The following is a 19,026-nucleotide window of genomic DNA, read 5'->3' as shown; positions in this document are numbered from 1 at the left end:
TTGGAGGCCACGAGAGACAGCGGCAGAGTTTAAGTGGGCAAAGGTGGGAACAGGGGCTCAAAGTGTGGGGGGTTCAGAAGGGTCACAGTACTGCCCTCTCTCGCAAATGACAGCTTTTGACATTCAGAGGGCAGGTGGGAAGGGTTTCAGCGCAGCCCTCAGGCAGGGTCTCAGAAGCCGCAGGGACAGCCAGGAGGAAGGGAGGGATGCGGTGCAGGAAAGTGTCTGCCTCGGGCCTCCCACCCCAATGCGAGAGGCCTGGGACACAAAGCTGACCCGTGACGTCACTCCAGGCCTCGCTAGCCAGCAAGGGCCCAGGACCCAGGAGGCTGGAGGAAGGGCAGAGCAGAGGCAAGGAGGAGCAGGCTGGGGGGTACCTGAGGTCCCTGGAGGGGACCAGGGTTATCCAAGGGCCTTGGGGGTTACCTGGGGGAGCCGCTCCGAGGCTGGCTGACCTGTGTGGTGCTGCTGGATCTTCTAAGGTTGTTGGTCCCGGGAGGCCCCAGGCCCTGTGGCCTCCTGTGAAAAGGGAGAAAACAGTTAATTAAGCAGCAAATGCTCACTTACCAGTTCGCTCAGCCTCCGCCTGCTTTGGAGAAACGCAGACAGAGAACAGAGGGGTGGCCCTAGGGGTACAGGTGGCCCAGATGGCCCCAAAGGCAGTGGGTGGTCAGAGGGGCAGCAGTGCTAGACAGCAGGGCAGCGGGAGGAGGGCTGAGGCCTGACCTCTAAGAGCCTCCCCAGCTCCGCATCAAGCAGGAGCCCTTCACCCCAGCAAACAGAGGGCGGGAAGGGAGCTGCTCACTGTCACCACTGTCACCCACCAGCTCCCAGGAACTGCCAGCTCCCACCTTCCATGGATGAGAACCCCTGGGGACCCTTCAGCCCGCGGTCTCCTCCGTCAGCAGGGAGGGCACCCAGAGCGACTCTGTGGGGTCACGACGAGGACTAAGGAGACGCAACCACGACCAGGTACTATAGGACCCGGGAGTGAGTGCAGCCAACGGCTCGGTGGTTCCAGGTCCGTGGAAAGGGGCGGAGGGGCACAGGGGACGAAGGGAAGGCTGCGCAGCAGACGCTAAGCGAGGATCAGAGTGCTCGGAGAAGCAGCACTTGGGGAAGCGGCGCTCGAGGAAGTGGCACTCGGGGGTACCTTACGCTACGCTCCCTGACTTTCCCGTAGGCTTAAAAACCCTCCAAATCGGCTGGATGTGGTAGCTCACGCCTGTAATCCCAGCACTTTGGGAGGCTGGGGTGGGTGGATTACGAGGTCAAGAGATGGAGACTGTCGGGCGCAGTGGTTCACGCCTGTAATCCCAGCACTTTGGGAGGCTGAGGCGGGTGGATCACGAGGTCAGGAGTTCGAGACCATCCTGGCTAACACAGTGAAACTCCATCTCTACTAAAAATACCAAAATTAGCTGGGCGTGGTGCCGGGTGCCTGTAGTCCCAGCTACTCAGCAGGCTGAGGCAGGGGAATTGCTTAAACCTGAGAGGCGGAGGTTGCAGTGAGCCGAGACTGTACCACGACACTTCAGCCTGGAGACAGAGCTAGACTCTGTCAGAAAACAAAACAAAACAAAAAATACAAAAACCCTCCAAATCACACATTTCGGGGGAAAGGGCTCACAGTCCAGTGGGAGACGGCCTGGGGAACACCACCAGATGCCACTGGATGCCACACCCACCAGTGACATCGATCCTGGCCAGGTGCCCACGCCACCACAGGATGGGACCTCGGGTCTCCAGTTTCCCAGGAAAAGAGACCTATGAACTTTCAGATTTATTTTTAAATCTGAATCCTTAAGCTGAAAACAAACAACCCAACCAAAAAAAGACCAAAAAAAAAAAAAGCTCCAGGAAAGCAGATACACACGGATCCCACCAGGACACCCAATCATTTGTTACGGGCATTTCTTGGTCAGGAAACCGTGGTCTAAAATAGCTGAACAGCAAGTGCAGGCAGGGAGCCCAGCTCGGCGGCAGCAGAGCCGGTTAAAGGAGGCCAGGCAGAGGCTGCTGCGAGGTCTCGGGGTGGAATCCCACAAGCACGTGGGCGCCCCACTCTTCCAAGGCTTGGTCACACTTTCCAGACCAGGCTACAGACAGTGACTATCAGGGAGCAAGCTAACGCCCAATAAAAGACGCAGCCCGCTGCCTTGTTCTCCACACTGGGGCTGCAGAGGCCCCGCGCAATTCCTCATTCAATCCCTCCTGGGCTGTGCTCCCGGGGCCCAAAGCTGGGCGCTGGAAAGGTGTTCGGGAGTTCAGAAGCCAAGGTGCGGGGAGCACAATAGCAGGAGAGGAAGGGCCCCATGGAGGCTTCCATCCTTCTGGGAAAAACAAGATGCCTTCTGGGAAGCCTGAGCAGCGCCCATCGGACAGCAGGTGCCCAAGAAAGGGACCCTGAAAAGGGGTCAGTGAGGAGAGGACTGACCAGGTGCTGAGCACAGGCTTGGTGACCTGGAGGCTGCTGGAGGGGCTGAGAGAGGCAGAAGGGGCAGCAGGCAGAAGCCACCTATGAGACAGGGCCTGCAAGCCCTCCACCCCTGGGAGACGGACTCCAAGCCCCGGGAATGTTCCACCTGAAGAAAGTGTCTTTGTTTACCAGGGGCCTTGGGCCAGCCTGAGGGTCTAAATATGTGATTTGTGGCCAGGCGTGGTGGCTCACGCCTACAATCCCAACACTTCAGGAGGCCAAGGCGGGTGAATCACTTGATCCCAGTAGTTCAAGCCCAGCCTGGGCAACATGGTGAAATCCTATCTCTATAAAAAATTAAAAAATTAGCCAGACATGGTGGCATGCACCTGTAGTCCCAGCTATTCTGGAGGCTGAGGTGGGAGGATCACTTGAGCCCAGGAGTTAAAGGCTGGAGTGAGCTATGATAGTGTCACTGCACTCCAACCTGGGCAACACAGTGACACCCTGTCTCTGAAAGAAAAAAAAGAAAAAGAAAAAAAAAAAAAAAAAGGCCGGGCGCGGTGGCTCACGCCTGTAATCCCAGCACTTTGGGAGGCCGAGGCGGGTGGATCACGAGGTCAGGAGATCGAGACCATCCTGGCTAACACGGTGAAACCCCGTCTCTACTAAAAAATACAAAAAACTAGCCGGGCGAGGTGGCGGGCGGGCACCTGTAGTGCCAGCTACTTGGGAGACTGAGGCAGGAGAATGGCATAAACCCAGGAGGCGGAGCTTGCAGTGAGCTGAGATCCAGCCACTGCACTCCAGCCTGGGCGACAGAGCGAGATTCCGTCTCAAAAAAAAAAAAAAAAAAAAAATATATATATATGAAAAGATGTGGCTGGGTGCAGTAGCTCATGCCTGTAATCCCAGCACTTTGAGAGGCCAAGGTGGGCAGATAATCTGAGGTTGGGAGTTTGAGACCAGCCTGGCCACCATGGTGAAACCTTGTCTCTACTAAAAAAAAAATATATATATATATATATATATATATATATATATACAAAAATTAACCAGGCATGGTGGCACGCACCTGTAATCGCAGCTACTCAGGAGGCTGAGGCAGGAGAATCGCTTGAACTGGGAGGCAGAGGTTGCAGTGAGCCAAGATTGCGCTACTGCACTCCAGCCTGGACGACAGAGCAAGACTCCATCTCAAAAAAAAAAAGAAAAAGAAAATAAAATAAATCCAGCCTCACTCACAGGAGATGGTAAGTTAGAAATACAATCAGAGGGCCGGGCGCCGTGGCTCAAGCCTGTAATCCCAGTACTTTGGGAGGCTGAGACAGGCGGATCACGAGATCAGCAGATTGAGACCATCCTGGCTAACACAGTGAAACCCCGTCTCTACTAAAAAAAAATACAAAAAACTAGCCGGGTGAGGTGGCGGGCGCCTGTAGTCCCAGCTACTCGGGAGGCTGAGGCAGGAGAATGGCGTAAACCCGGGAGGCGGAGCTTGCAGTGAGCTGAGATCCGGCCACTGCACTCCAGCCTGGGCGACAGAGCGAGACTCCGTCTCAAAAAAAAAAAAAAAAAAAAAAGAAATACAATCAGAGGTGGAGGGCGAGGTGCTGTCCCGAGTAGCCCTGGGCAGGAGTGGGGCCCGTGAGCCTAGAGGCAGAGGTGCTGTCCCGAGTAGCCCTGGGCAGGAGTCGGGCCCACCAGCCTAGAGGCAGAGGTGCTGTCAGAGTAGCCCTGGGCAGGAGTGGGGCCCGTGCAGAGGGGCTGTCCCAGAGCATGGCACAGCATTGGTGGTGTTCTTCCCATGGGGTTTGGGTTATTCACTGTGACACCACCTTACACACCTTACACACACACAGGAGCTAAACCAGGGACAGCAGACAACGGGGCCGCATCCTCACTGCTGGAGGGCAGGTTACAGTCAGCAAGTGTGGGGGGGCAAGAGGCGCCACTAGAGGTAGAGACATCAGTATAACCCAGGACACCAGTGGTTACTATGTATAGACAGTGTGTATATTACACACCAGTTGACATACACTACACGCTTCCTTGCTCTGTTGGCTGAGAAGACCAGAAGCAGCCCAGTAGTGACGAGCACACCCAGCTCCCAGACCTGGGCCTTCTAAGACCACTCTCCAAGAAAAAGAACCGGGGCTTCTTGCAGAAATGGCTGATTCTAGGACTGGACAAGGAAAGAGACAAGATGAGGCTGGAGCAGTTTATAGGGCCAGAAATAAGGACGTGCTCACAAGACAGAGTGAGGTCAATGACGCGGATGCAAGAGCCACCTGAAGTTCCCAGTGGCCAAAGCTGTGACAATGAGAGCAACCAAACAAGCCAACCAGCATTGAATAACTCGACGTGTAAAACAAATATCCACGAGTCCCTTATAATAAATGATTGAAAAAATTAATAAGTGGGGCCAGGTGCAGTGGCTCACGCCTGTAATCCCAGCACTCTGGGAGGCCGAGGCAGACAGATCACTTGACGTCGGGAGTTTGAGACCGGCCTGGACAACACGGTGAAACCCCCATCTCGGCCGGGCGCAGTGGCTCAAGCCTGTAATCCCAGCACTTTGGGAGGCTGAGACGGGCGGATCATGAGGTCAGGAGATCGAGACCATCCTGGCTAACATGGTGAAACCCCGTCTCTACTAAAAAATACAAAAAACTAGCCGGGTGAGGTGGCGGGCGCCTGTAGTCCCAGCTACTCGGGAGGCTGAGGCAGGAGAATGGCGTGAACCCAGGAGGCGGAGCTTGCAGTGAGCTGAGATCCGGCCACTGCACTCCAGCCTGGGCGACACAGCAAGACTCCGTCTCAAAAAAAAAAAAAAAAGAAAAGAAACCCCCATCTCTACTAAAATACAAAAATTAGCCAGGCGTGCACCTGTAGTCCCAGGTACTCAGGAGGCTGAGACAGGAGAATCGCTGGAACCCGGGAGGTGGAGGTTGCAGTGAGCCGAGATTACGCCACTGCACTCCAGCCTGGGCAACAGAGTGAGACATTGTGCCAAAAAAAAAAAAAAAAAAATTACAAATGAGGGTGCACAGACAAATCTCCTGTGTAGAAGAATTCCAAATAACTTGTATAGACGCTCTTTTCTAAAGGAGGACGAGCGAAACTCCCCACCCCTTCCGTGTGGGCTCAACAAAGCGACTTCCTGCCAGAGAACACGGGACAGGCCACTTCACCGTGAAGCCTGACCCTCTACCTTGGCCAGGGGACCAAGGCCAGCAGCACCCCCAGTGAGAGGTCACATGGACAATGTGGACCCCAGACAGGATGGGGGGGGAAGAGCACTTTACCTCTGTGGTCTTCCTCCTAAAACCACCCCACGGTCTGATCACGAGAAAAGTATCAGGTAACTCCAACAGGGGACCCTTCTGTAAAATCCCTGACCAGCTCTCCCCAAAATTCGAAGGTCATTAAAAACAAGGAGAGTCTGAGAAACTCACAGCCCAAATGAGCCTGAGACCCACAGCCTAAAAATCATGTGGGATCCTGGGACAGAAAAGGACAACGGGTAAAAACTGCAAAAATACAAATAAAGTGTGGACTTTAGTCAGTGGTTTATCAATAATGACTTGTTAATTGTACACATGTCCCATCATAATGTAAGATATTCAAATGGCGGAGACTGGGTGGGGTATAGGGGAACACCCTGCACTTTCCAAGTTTTCTATAAATTTAAAATTATACTAACATAAAAGCTTTATTTTTAAAAATCGCACAGTCACGCCAGTGGCTCACGCCTGTAATCCCAGCATTTTGGGAGGCCGAGGCGGGCGGATCACTTGAGATCAGGAGTTTGAGACCAGCCTGGCCAACATAGTGAAATCCTGTCTCTACTAAAAATACAAAAATTAGCTGGGCATGGTGGTGCACGCCTGTAATCCCAGCTACTCTGGGGGCTGGGGCAGGAGAATTGCTTGAACCCGGGAGATGGAGATTGCTGTGAGCCAAGATCGCACCATTGCACTCCAGCCTGGGGTACAAGAGTGAAACTTCATCTCAAAAAAGAAAAAGAAAAAAATAAAATAAAAAGTAAAAACTAAAAAACTAAAAAGTAGTACAGTCAGATATCTTTTGTTACATATTGAACCTGTAAAGACCAAAAAGTGTGCTGCACGTGTGCCAGGCAGAGCACAAGGGAGCAGGTACCATGGCACCCTGTGACGCGAGTGTGACTTGGGGCAACGATCTTTATGGAGAGGAACTTGGGAATGCCTATTTAAAAAAATTCTGTTTTGAGACAGAGTCTCGCTCTGTCACCCAGGCTGGAGTGCAGTGGCACGATCATAGCTCACTACAGCCTCAAACTTTCTGGGCTCAAGCCATCCTCCTGCTCTAGCCTCCCATGTCGCTGGGACTACAGGCATGCACCACCACACTCTGCTAATTTTTTGATTTTTTTGAAGAGACAGGGGTCTCATTATGTTGCCCAGGCTGGTCTCAAACTCCTGGCCTCAAGTGATCCTCTCATCTCAGCCATGCAAAGTGCTGGGATTACAGATATTGGCCACCACTGCCAGCCCCCTTTCAAATTTTATTTATTTATTTATTTATTTTGAAATGGAGTCTCGCTGTCACCCAGGCTAGAGTGTGGTGGTGCAATCTTGGCTCACTGCAACCTCCAGCTTCCGGGTTCAATCAGTTCTCCTGCCTCAGCCTCCTGTGTAGCTGGGATTACAGGCGCCCACCACCACGTCTGGCTAATTTTTGTATTTTTAGTACAGACGAGGTTTCACCACGTTGGCCAGGCTGGTCTCGAACTCCTGACCTCAAGCGATCTGCCCACCTTGGCCTCCCAAAGTGCTGGGATTACAGGCATGAGCCTCCGCACCTGGCCCCCTTTCAAAATTTCAAATGGACTTATGCTCTGACCCAGTAATTATCCTTTAGGATTTATTCTGCAGGCATATTGACATGTATGCAAAATGGCACAGACACAAGGGTATTTGCTGCGCCACTCTTGGTACTATGACAAGGAAAATCCAGAGGACCACTGGGTGAAGTTCTGGTGCATCATCTGATGAACTGTTGTCAGCTGCTACAAAACAATGTAAAGAAAGCGGGAACAGGGCTGGATGCGGTGGCCCACGCCCATAATCCCTTTGGGAGGCCGAGGCGGGAGGATCACTTCAGCCCAGGGGTTGAGGACCAGCAACCTAATGAGACTCCTGTCCCTACAAAATAATTAAAAATTAGTAGGCCAGGTGCAGTGGCTCACACCTTGTAATCCCAGCACTTTGGGAGGCTGAGGCGGGAGGATCACCTAAGGTCAGGAGTTCAAGACCAGCCTGACCAACATGGCAAAACCCCGTCTCTACTAAAAATACAAAATTAGCCGGGCATGGTGGCGCACGCCTGTAATCCCAGCTACTTGAGAGGCTGAGGCAGGAGAATCCCTTGAATTCGGGAGGCGGAGGCTGCAGCGAGCCAAGATCTCATCAATGCACTCCAGCCTGGACAAAAAGAGCAAAAGTCTGTCTCAAAAAAAAAAAAAAAAAAAAAAAAAAGACATTAAAAAATGAGCTGGGCGGGGTGGTGAGCACCTGTAATCCATGCTACTCAGGATACTGAGGTGAAAGGATCACTTGTGTCCAGGAGGTGGAAGCTGCAGTAAGCTGTGGTTGCCCCACTGCACTCCAGTCTGGGCAACAGAGCAAGCCCCTGTCTTAAAAAAGAAAAAAAAGAGAGAATGCAGGAGCCCCATGCAGCTGACTGATACGGCACTTGTTCCAATATATCTCCAGCATCACTGATGCCTGTGTGCCCAGAGCAAGGGTGGGTGCAGGAGAAGCGGAACGGCGGCCGCCTAGGAGAGGCCCACAAGGTCGGGCGGGACCGGCTCGCTGCTCAATGAGCTCCCTTTTCCCAAACGGTGCGTGTGAATGACCTATTCAAAAAACACAGGTCGGAGTTTTGAAATCATCCCACAAATGGCACCAGTCATTGCGTCAGGGCCATGGAGTTACGGGGCCTTTCATCTTGTTTCGACTCTCCTGGGGACAGTTTCACAGCCTCCAAGAGGGATGTCAGGGGACGGGCAAAGCGGCTTCCGCTCACTGACGGACACCACGGTGGAAGGGCACCACTCAAGCTCAGATGGTAAATCCAGTCATGGACTAAAAACCCTAAACTCCACCTGCAAGAAGGAGGGGGCAACATCGCCCAGGGAGGGGCAGGCGGCCCCGTGGCTGTGACATGTGTGCAGTGATGTCTGTTCCCCAGTGAGCTTGTGCTCTTGGGATTTAAAGATTTCTTTTCTCTATGGGGAAGGGAACCAGAGTGAATAATGATCTAGGGGGCTAGAGGATCAGGTGGGCATACAGCTCAAGCAAGGAAGAGGGACGCTCTACAGTCTGGCACCGACATTTCTTGAGCCAGAAGACCGGCAGGAACTGCAGTTACATCCTGGATGGGGAATCCCGGGACAGCAGGCCCTGGACCCAGGAAGATCTTCAGAGACAAGGGGTAGAGTGGAAACCCCAGGCCAATGGCCACTGAGAAGGTCTCTGAGCCAGGGGACAGCACCCTACCCCACCCACAAACACCAGGAGGAAGAGAATCGCGTGCCGCCTGGTACAGGTGTGATGCCATGCCTGGCCAAAACAAATGCTCTCCAGGAATCCCAATGAGACTGAGTGGCAGCAGGGCAGGTGGCCGAGAGGATGGGGACTGGGCACAACAGAAACCCCTGAGGCCACGTCACACACTGGCGGGGGGTCCCTCTTCCACCAGCAGTTCCTGAGCTCCCACCATGTGCCCGACAGAAGGCAGACAGGCATGCAGGGGTGGGGTGTCTTGGATCAAGCGAGGGGCTCAAAGAATTGAAGTCAACAGCTGGAACATTCCATGAACGAGGGGACTGTCAGCAGTCACCACTCAACACTGCAGGAGTGGGCGATGGTGCCGGCCCAGGAAAGGAGGGATCAATATGATTAGTGCTCGCTGTGGCTTTGAACCTCTATTCAGCAACAGAACAATTCTCAGCAGAAAGGCTGGGAGTGTGGTTAGGTGCCCGGGTCAGTCCTAGATAGAGCCTGTCCATGCCGCCGAATGACCACCTACTAGAAAACCCGGAAACTTTTACAACACTGTCTCCACACAACAACAGAGCTGCACTCCCTCCCTCCCTCCCTCCCCTCCCTCCCTCCCTCCCTCCTTCCTTCCTTCCTTTTTTCGAGACAGAGTCTGGCTCTGTCGCCCAGGCTGGAGTACAGTGGTGTGATCTCGGCTCACTGCAGCCTCCACCTCCCGGGTTCAAGCAACTCTCCTGTCTCAGTCTCCCAAGTAGCTGGGAGTAAGGGTGCAGGCCACCACGCCCAGCTAATTTGTGTATTTTCAGTAGAGACAGGGTTTCACCATTTTGGCCAGGCTGGTCTCAAACTCCTGACCTCAGGTGATCTGCCCGCCTCAGCCTCCCAAAGTGCTGGGATCACAGGCGTGAGCCACCTCGCCCAGCCTAGATCTGCAATTTCAAGTGCGTCTTCCCTGCCCCATGTGCCATGAACCTAGGGCTTTAGAAACGGAGGGGCCAAGGCAGGTGGGTGAGGGGGTCAGTGACGCAGGAGCCGGGGTGCGGACAGGAGAGGCAGAGGGCTCAGAGATAGCTCTAGCCCAAGTTGGTTGCCCCTCTGCTAAAACAATGCAGCATACTTTTATTTTTACAGCTTATGTCTGTGAGTGTCTAGAGACGCACCGAATCTTGAGACAACCTGCTGGCCACACTGACACGTCAGGACATCCTGGGTCCCCGCCCTGCCGGCCCCAGCCTTTGGGAACCTGCTTGGTCCAAGGGCCGGCTACTGGCCCAGTTGCTCTTACCCTAGAACTCGGCTAGGCATCTGGCGGGCCCCACCCTGCCCACCTCTAGCTTAGGGCAGACATAGGAATAACTTTTTCAAGGAGGGGGAGGTCCAAGCCTTTTATTCACAGTGGAACCCTGGCCTGGACCCACCAGGGGTTCCTGTGGGAAGCCTCGACTGCCCTCCAGACCCCACGAGACTTCTCTCTGCCCTGCTGTGTTGCCCTGCAGGGACCTCAGGCAGGGAGCCCCAGACCTGCTGCCTCATCGAAGCCAAGGCCCCCAGACCCTTGCTGTTCCGGAAGCTCAGGCGAGACTCTGGTCAGGCTCTGCCCCAACCCCCACAGAGTGGCTTGATTCCTCCCTTGCTCTGAAGACTGGGCCTGGCAGACACCAACTAGGGTGCAGCAGGCCCGGCCTGCCTCTCACAGCCCCCATCTGGGAACTGGTCACCCTCTTCCCCACTCCCAGAGGTGGGCAGGAAAGGCAGTTCTCACCCCGAAGCTCCACAGCTGTCTTGCTGCCCACACACCCACACGCCCGTCTAGGTTTCTCCAAGACCACCAGGAGCTCATCACCCTCCCCCCAGGTCAACCCCATTTCTTTCTTTTTCTTTTTCTTTTCTTTTTTTTTTTTTTTTTGATATGGCGTCTCACTCTGTCGTCAGGCTGGAGTGCAATGGCTCGATCTCGGCTCACCACAACCTCTGCCTCCTGGGTTCAAGCAAATCTCCTGCCTCGGCCTCCGGAGTAGCTGGGATTACAGGCATGCGCCACCATGCCCAGCTAATTTTTTTTTTTATATCTTTAGTAGAGACAGAGTTTCACCATCTTGGTCAGGCTGGTCTTGAACTCCCGACCTCAGGTGATTCGCCTGCCTTGGCCTCCCAAAGTGCTGGGATTACAGGTGTGAGCCACCGCGCCCGGCCAACCCCATTTCTTGAGGATTCAAACGAATCTAAAGAGCGGTGGCACAGGAGGCCTGGGGCTGGCGCTGAGAGAATCCAGCCTCCGGCTTGACCTTCTAGTGATTCAGCGTCCAGGCCTGTAAGACTCAAGTCCTGCCTGCCCCCGGAACAGCCACAAGGCTCCAACACGTCCAGATGGGAGGCACTTGTTCACATGTGAGCTGGACCCAGGGGTCAGATGCCAACCAAACAACAGCCCTCCAGGAGGCAGGGATTCGGATCCCCAGGCCGCAGTACTCACCAGCGCCTTCCTCTTCTGCTCGCTGCCTGTGACCACGGAGACAGAGCGGACGATGGGCTTGGTGGTGGCGGCGCTGCCAGGGCGCCGGGACACAGGCGGAGGGAGACCTGTCAAACTCAGGTCCACACCTGCTGGGCTGCGCTCGGGGGCGCTGCCGATGGCCCGGGTGCCTTTCATGGTGGACGAGGCAGGTCCTGAGCGGGGAAGCAAGAGCTGCAGTGAGATGCTGTGGGTGGGGGAACTATAGCCCCCTGCACCCACCGCCTCCAGCCCAGCCTCAGCCAGCCCGGGACACCCGGCTCCACTGGCCACCAAGCTTCCCAGGAAGGCCTGTCACAACCTATGTAGCCCTCTGGCCGGTGGTAGGCTCCTCAAGAGGAACACGAGGGAGCTGTTCTGAGCCCAACGTCCAGGAGGGCCCCAGATGATGGACAGGTGGGCAGCGAAGGCAAGGCCCGTGGGTGGGAACAAGCCAGCAGCACCCCAGAGGGAGCCTGGGCCACAGGCCACTGTCGATGTGAGCTGGGTTCTGCCATCTATCCCACACCGTGATTCTGAAAGTCACTGCCCGAGCCCCAGTCTCTTCTTCTGTAAAACGGACATTTGATTTTTTTTTTTGAAACAGAGTATCGTTCTTGTCACCCAGGCTGGAGTGCAGTGGTGCCATCTCGGCTCACTGCCACCTCTGCCTCCCAGGTTCAAGCGATTCTCCTGCCTCAGCCTCCCAAGCAGCTGGGATTACAGGTGCCCGCCACCACACCTGGCTAATTTTTGTATTTTCAATAGAGATAGGGTTTTGCCATGTTGAACAGGCTGGTCTCGAACTCCTGACCTCAAGTCATTCACCTGCCTCAGCCTCCCAAAGTGCTGGGATTACAGGCATGAGCCACCGCGCCCGTCTCTGTAAAATACACATTTTAAAAAGGGGTTGCGTGTTGGCAAGGCGCAGCAGCTCACTCCTGTAATCCCAACACTTAGGGAGGCCAAGCAGGCAGATTGCCTGAGCTCAGGAGTTCAAGACCAGCCTAAGCAACATGGTGAAACCTCACCTCTACTAAAAAATTCAAAAAATTAGCTGGGCGTGGTGGCGGGCACCTATAATCCCAGCTACTCGGGAGGCTGAGGCAGGGGAATTGCTTGTATCTGGCAGGCAGAGTTTGCAGTGAGCCAAGATCATGTCACTGCACTCCAGCCTGGGCAACAGAGCAAGACTCCATCTCAAAAAAAAAAAAAAAGTGGGGGTGGTTTTGTGAGGTCCAGACGAGGTGCTGGTCTCAAGGCCTCAAGGCCGCACTGGGCGAGCACTCACTGGGTAACGTGTTATTCCAGCAGGGGACGGGTGTTCTGACGACAGAGGGGATAAGCCTGCGGATGCTGGCTTCCTTACTTTGGAACTTCTCAGAGCAAACCCTGCCAGCCCCCAGCCCACCCCGCCTTGGCACCTCAGCTGATCTTTCTGAATGGGTCTCAGCTCGCGCATGTGCCCCTACCAAAAACCCTGCAACAGCTTCCTAGGCACAGAGAATAAAACCCACACATCCAACTCCTGCAAGATCTGACCCTGTATTCTCTGTGACCTCATCAGCTCCCCTGCTGTGCCCCTTTGTTGTGGCTTTAGCCAACACAGCCTCCCTGGTGCTCCTCAAACTCAGCCAGCTTGGCCTGGGCGTCCCCTGCCTCTAGGTCTCAGGACACTCCCTCCCTGCACTCAGAGGCCTTCCCTGAGCACCCATCACTCTTCACTCCCCATCCAGCTCTGACTCCCTTCCCGTGGCTGTACACAGTTGGCTCCAGTGCAACCCCAGCACCCGCAGGGGAAGGCGCTCAGCTGAACCAGTAGATGAACGGGAGAGGCTGGCGCCAGGGACCAACGTTGAGAATTACCTCCCTGCCGCGGCGGCCTCCAATGGGCCAGCAGGCACCCAATCTATCGCCCAAGGTCACCCTGGGCTTCCTTCAGCCCAGCACCCCACAGCAGGTCCCCCAAGGTCCCTTCCATGGAGAGGTGGATACCCCTACCCCCTAGAGGCTGACCCTGCCACTGACCAGGTCCAAGTCCGCAGTTATGCACTTCTGATTGTGCTGATGGAACTTAGCACCCTCCTCCTGCAGGGCACTGTCCATCCCTGGCTGGACCCATGCAAGACCCTGGAGCCCAGGGCTCTGCTCTCCCAGCCTCACATGCAAGCGGCTCTGGGACTGCGAACACGGCCTCTCCATGGAAACCTCCAGGCCAGAAGAAGGGAGGCCTAGGAGGCCACTACATCTTGGATAAAACTGTGTCCCTCCCAGGACCTGAAGGGGCGGGGAGTGATGACCAGAGTCCAGACCTGGTCCCCGGGGTGGGTTGACCCTGACCCTGACCCTGACCCTGACCCTGGACAGCGAGACCAGAGCCCATGCGCAGAGCAGAGCCCTCCACTTGTCCACGGGGCAGCTCCCATCTCCCCATTTCCCCTAGGGTTTAAGGCAGCCGGGCCAGAGATGCCAGGACTGGACTCCATGTTGTCCTGGGGACCGGAGGGCAGTGGAGGGAGATGGAGGGGGTGGAGGTGGGGACCCATATCCTCAGGCACGAGCCTCTCCTCACCTGCGCGGGCTCCGGACCCCCCTCACCTGTGGGCACCCTGGATCCCCCTCCCCTCACTTCCCCCGGACCCCTCCCTCAATTGCGCGGGCACCAGATCCCCTCCTCACCTGTGCGTGCCCCATCACTTCATCACTTGACCAGGACCTCCCACCTGCGAGGGCTCCGGATCCCCCCCAACCTCCGCGCGCCCTGCAACCCCATCCCTTGCCCGGGCCCCCTCACCTGCGCGGGCTGGGGGCGCAGCCGCCAAGCGAGCCTGGCGCGCGGGGCCTGCAGATTCGGCCGGCGGGGAGGGATGCGGAACCAGTCGCGCCCAAAGCTCGGGTCGGTGACCTGGCGCCCCGCCACCCCAACACTGCCCAGAGGCCCGGTGACAGTGAAGCGGCCGGGGGACCGGGGTGAGCGGCGGCGGCAGCTAGCAACCAGCCTGGCACCACCTCCCCAGCCCGTCACGCTGGCCCGCCTTTCCTGCGCGCGCCGACTCCGGATTGGCCCTTCACGCTCCCGCTCAGGCCGTCCCGGGAACTCATTGGGCCGCTCGGCTGTCCTTCGCGAAGTTCAAGCGTGGGAGGAGCGGCTGATAGCTGAGGGACACGACGGCGGCGGGCGGCCGATTGGACGCGGCTGGAAAGGGGAGGGTCATGTAGGGGGCGGGGGGCCGAGGGCGGCGGGCGGAGCTGGCCGGGGCCCAGGGGTTGTGGGCGGGGCGTGAAGTGGGGGTGTGACGGGCGAGTGGGGCGTGGCAGATGTGGGCTGGGAAAGGCAGGTGTGGGCGGGGCACGCAGGGCCTGGGAAGGAGACACCAGGGAGGGCACGAGGAGCACCGGGCCTCGGCTCCGCTCCCGACTACCCCAGGCCGCTGCACTCCCGCGGCCCCGGGCTCCCCTGCTGTCCTAGGCCGCCCTGTCCCCACCCGCGTGCGCGCCTCCCCTCCTTACCCAGTACGACCACGAGGGCGTGTGGGCGCCTTGCTAACCCCCCTGACCTCCTTCCCTTCGCTCTGCTTTGTTGTTGTTTTTCTTCCTTCTCCAAAGTTTTAGCGCTGCGCCCCGTGCGTGGCAGCTCTGTGACTCCCCTCCCTGCGGAAGCCCTGGGGATCCCGCCCGGGTCCTCTCCAGGGAAGCACCCTTCCCCTAAAAGTCACAGCACACTGGTCTCCCCTGCCCCCGCTTTTTAAAAAGTCCAATGCTCTATAAAATAAAAAGTTTGATTTATATACAGTAAAATCCACATTTTCTGGTGCGCAGTGGAGTTGTGTAACTTAGTTACAGAACATTCTCCCTCCGGATCCCGCACCTGCTGACCGCTGGTTGCGGCTGCTCAGTTCTCTCTGTTCTCCATCCGTAGACGCGGCCTTTTCCAGAATGTTACACAAAAGGGATGTCACGCAGCGCGTAGCCTGTGGGTCTGGCTTCTACCACTTCGCATTTTGAGATTCATGCTGGTTCCTGTTTATTGCTGAGTGGTATCCTGTAACCAGTGTCAACCACATTTGCTTATTTTATTCATCAAATGAAGGACGCAGAGATTGTTCCTGGTGCTTGGCAATTATGAATGACGCTGCCATAAACATTCACTAACCGGCTTCTGTGTGGACACAACTTTTCATTTCTCTTGTGTAAATACCCAGCAGTGGGGTTGCTGGATTATATGACAGTTTATAAGAAACTGCTGGCCGGGCGCAGTGGGTCACGCCTGTAATTCTAGAATCTTGCGACGCTGAGGTGGGCGGATCACCTGAGGTCAGGATTTCGAGACCAGCCTAGCCAACATGGCAAAATCCCGTCTCTAGTAAAAATCCAAAAAAATTACCCGTGCCTGGTGGCGTCCACCTGGAGTCCCAGCTACTCGGGAGGATGAGGCAGGAGAATCGCTTGAACCTGGGAGGTGAAGATTGCAGTGAGCGGAGATCACCACTGCACTCCAGCCTGAGCGACAGAGCAAGACTCTGTCTCAGAAAAAAAAAAAAAAAAAAAAGGAAAGAAAAAAAAAGGAAACTGCAAAGCTATTTTTTCTTTTCTTTTTCTTTTTTTTTTGAGACAGAGTCTCGCTCTGTTGCCCAGGCTGGAGTGCAGTGGTGTGATCTGGGCTCACTGCAAGCTCTGCCTCCTGGGTTCATGCCATTCTCCTGCCTCAGCCTCCCAGTGGCTGGGATTACAGGCGCTCGCCACCACGCCCAGCTAATTTTTTGTATTTTTAGTAGAGACGGGGTTTCACCATGTTAGCCAGGATGGTCTCGATCTCCTGACCTCATGATCTGCCCACCTCGGCCTCCCAAAGTGCTGGAATTACAGGCGTGAGCCACTGCGCCCGGCCTTCTTTTCTTTTTCGAGACGGAGTCTCATTCTGTCGCCCAGGCTAGAGTGCAATGGCATGATCTTGGCTCACTCCAACCTCCGCTTCCTGGGCTCAAGTGATTCTCCTGTCTCAGCCTCCCAAGTAGCTGGGATTACAGGCACACACCACCATGCCGGGCTAATTTTTGTATTTTTAGTAGAGACAGGGTTTCATCATATTGGCCAGGCTGGTCTTCTAAACTGCTGACTTCAGGTGATCCACCCGCCTCGGCCTCCCAAAGTGGTGCTGGGAATACAGGCATGAGCCACCACACCGACCTACTAAGCTATTTTCCAAAGAAGTTATACAGCTCTACACTCCCACCAGTGCCACAGGCGCTGCAGTTGCTCCCCATCCTCCTTGGCTCTTGGTATTGTGGGTTTGGTTTTACTTGTTTACTTATTTATTTGTTTTTATTTTATTTATTTATTTATTTTTGAGATGGAGTCTTGCTTGTTGCCCAGGCTGGAGTGCAGTGATGTGATCTTGGCTCACTGAAAGCTCTGCCTCCAGGGTTCACACCATTCTCCTGCCTCAGCCTCCCGAGTAGCTGGGACCACCGGCACCTGCCACCACGCCCGGCTAATTTTTTTTTTTTTTAGTAGAGACGGGGTTTCACTGTGTTAGCCAGGATGGTCTCAATCTCCTGACCTCGTGATCTGCCTGCCTCAGTGTCCCAAATTGCTGGGATTACAGGCGTGAGCCACAGCGCCCAGCCTGGTTTTATGTTTTTAAGTCATATTAATAGGTATGTAATGGGATCCAATATTTTATAAATTGCATTTCCCTGAAGACTAACGATGTTGAGAATCTATCTATTCATGTGCTTCTGTGTCAGATATTCATGTATCTTCTTTAGCGAAGTATCTGTTCAAATCATTTGCCTTCTTTGAAATTTGGGGTGGTTTGTTTTTTACTTTTTAGTGTTCTTCAAATGGTCTTTATATGTCTTTCATGAGATGTGTGATTTGCACATAAATTCCCCCAGTCTGTGGCTTCTTTCCATTTTCTTAACTGTGTCATTCAAAGAGAAGTTTGTTTTATTTTGTTTTGTTTTTGAGATGGAGTCTTGCTCTGCTGCCCAGGCTGGAGTACAGTGGCATGATCTTGGCTCACTGCAACCTCTGCCTTGTGGGTTCAATCTACTCTCCTGCCTCAGCCTCCCGAGTAGCGGGGACTACAGGCGCCCACCACCATGCTAATTTTTGTATTTTTAGTAGAGACAGCAGTTTTGCCATGTTGGCCAGGCTGGTTTTGAACTCTTGACCTCAAGTGATCCTCTGACCTCGGCCTCCCAAAGTGCTGGGCTTACAGGCATGAGCCACCACACCTGGCCCAAAGAGAAGTTTTTAAATTTAATAAAGTCCAACTTTTTATTTTATTATTTGTGCTTTTTATATCTTGTATATGATGACATTGGCTAATCCAGAGACAATATTTTCTCCTCTGTTTTCCTCTAGAAGTTTTATGGTTTTAGCTTTCATATTTAGGTCTATGATTCAGTTTAAATTTTATGTAAGGTGTGAGGTATGGGCCAAGGTTCTTTTTTTTTCTTTTTTTTTTTTTTTTTTTTTTTTTTTTTTTTTTTTTTTTTGAGACAGAGTCTCGCTCTAGCCCGGGCTGGAGTGCAGTGGCTGGATCTCGGCTCACTGCAAGCTCCGCCTCCCGGGTTTACGCCATTCTCCTGCCTCAGCCTCCGGAGCAGCTGGGACTACAGGCGCCCGCCACCTCGCCCGGCTAGTTTTTTGTATTTTTTAGTAGAGACAGGGTTTCACCGTGTTAGCCAGGATGGTCTCGATCTCCTGACCTCGTGATCCGCCCGTCTCGGCCTCCCAAAGTGTTGGGATTACAGGCTTGAGCCACCGCGCCCGGCCGGTTCTTTTTTTTTCTATTTTGCATATGGAGGCCCAGTTGTTCCAGTACCATCTGTTGAAAGGCTGCTCTTTCTTCATTAAGCCTCTATATGCAAAAAATTTTCAAAAAGAACCTTTACATGTTTGTAGCAGGGCAGTTGACCATATAGTCTATTCTGAACAATATACTAGTCCATTGATCTGTGTTTCTACCTTTTCACCAATACCACTTGATTAGTGCACCTTTTTTTTTTTTTTTTTTTTCTTTTTTGCAGAGATGGGGGGCTCACCTATTGCCCAGGCTAGTCTCAAATTCCTAGGCTCAAGCAATTCTCCCACCTTTGCCTCCCAAAGTGCTGGGATTACAGATGTAAGCCACTGCACCTGGCCTATAGTAAATCTTGAAATCGGGTTTTCAGTCCTTTGTTCTTCTTTTTCCAAATTACCTTGGCTATTCCAATTCTTTTGAGTTTTCTTATAAATTTTAGTTTCAGCTTGTCACTATCTAAATCTGTAGACCTGTAATTTGGGAAGAATTGACACCATAATTGATGAACATGGTATATCTCTCCACTGATTTGGATCTTCATTGATTTCTTTCTTCAGTATTTTGTAGTTTTCAGCATACACATCCTACCTATATCTTTCTAATTTACACCTAATTATTTCATTTTTGGAGTGCCATTACAAATGGTAGTTTTTTATGCTTTAACGTCCCATTGTTTATTGCTATTACACAAGTGTAATTGATTTTAGTGTATTTACCCTGGAGCCTGTGTCTTTGCTAACCTCACTTCTTAGGAAGT

At 53.9% G+C, this 19,026-nt stretch overlaps 1 protein-coding gene across 1 annotated transcript in view; it reads right to left on the bottom strand.

The window, feature by feature from the left end:
* CEP131 (centrosomal protein 131) overlaps positions 1-14,470 on the bottom strand; it is a 35,215-nt gene extending 20,745 nt beyond the window's left edge. The window contains 4 exon segments of the mRNA XM_010354272.2: positions 427-492; positions 494-519; positions 11,441-11,634; positions 14,253-14,470. Coding sequence (XP_010352574.2) covers positions 427-492; positions 494-519; positions 11,441-11,617 — 269 coding nt within the window. The 5' untranslated portion in view covers positions 11,618-11,634; positions 14,253-14,470.
* Between the last annotated feature and the right edge of the window lie 4,556 nt (positions 14,471-19,026).

The sequence above is a fragment of the Rhinopithecus roxellana genome, chromosome 19 (assembly GCF_007565055.1).
Source record: "Rhinopithecus roxellana isolate Shanxi Qingling chromosome 19, ASM756505v1, whole genome shotgun sequence".
In the NCBI taxonomy this organism is placed as follows: Eukaryota; Metazoa; Chordata; class Mammalia; order Primates; family Cercopithecidae; genus Rhinopithecus; species Rhinopithecus roxellana.
The sequence above is the reverse complement of the archived record's forward strand: the minus strand, read 5'-3'. Positions and strand labels throughout refer to the sequence as shown.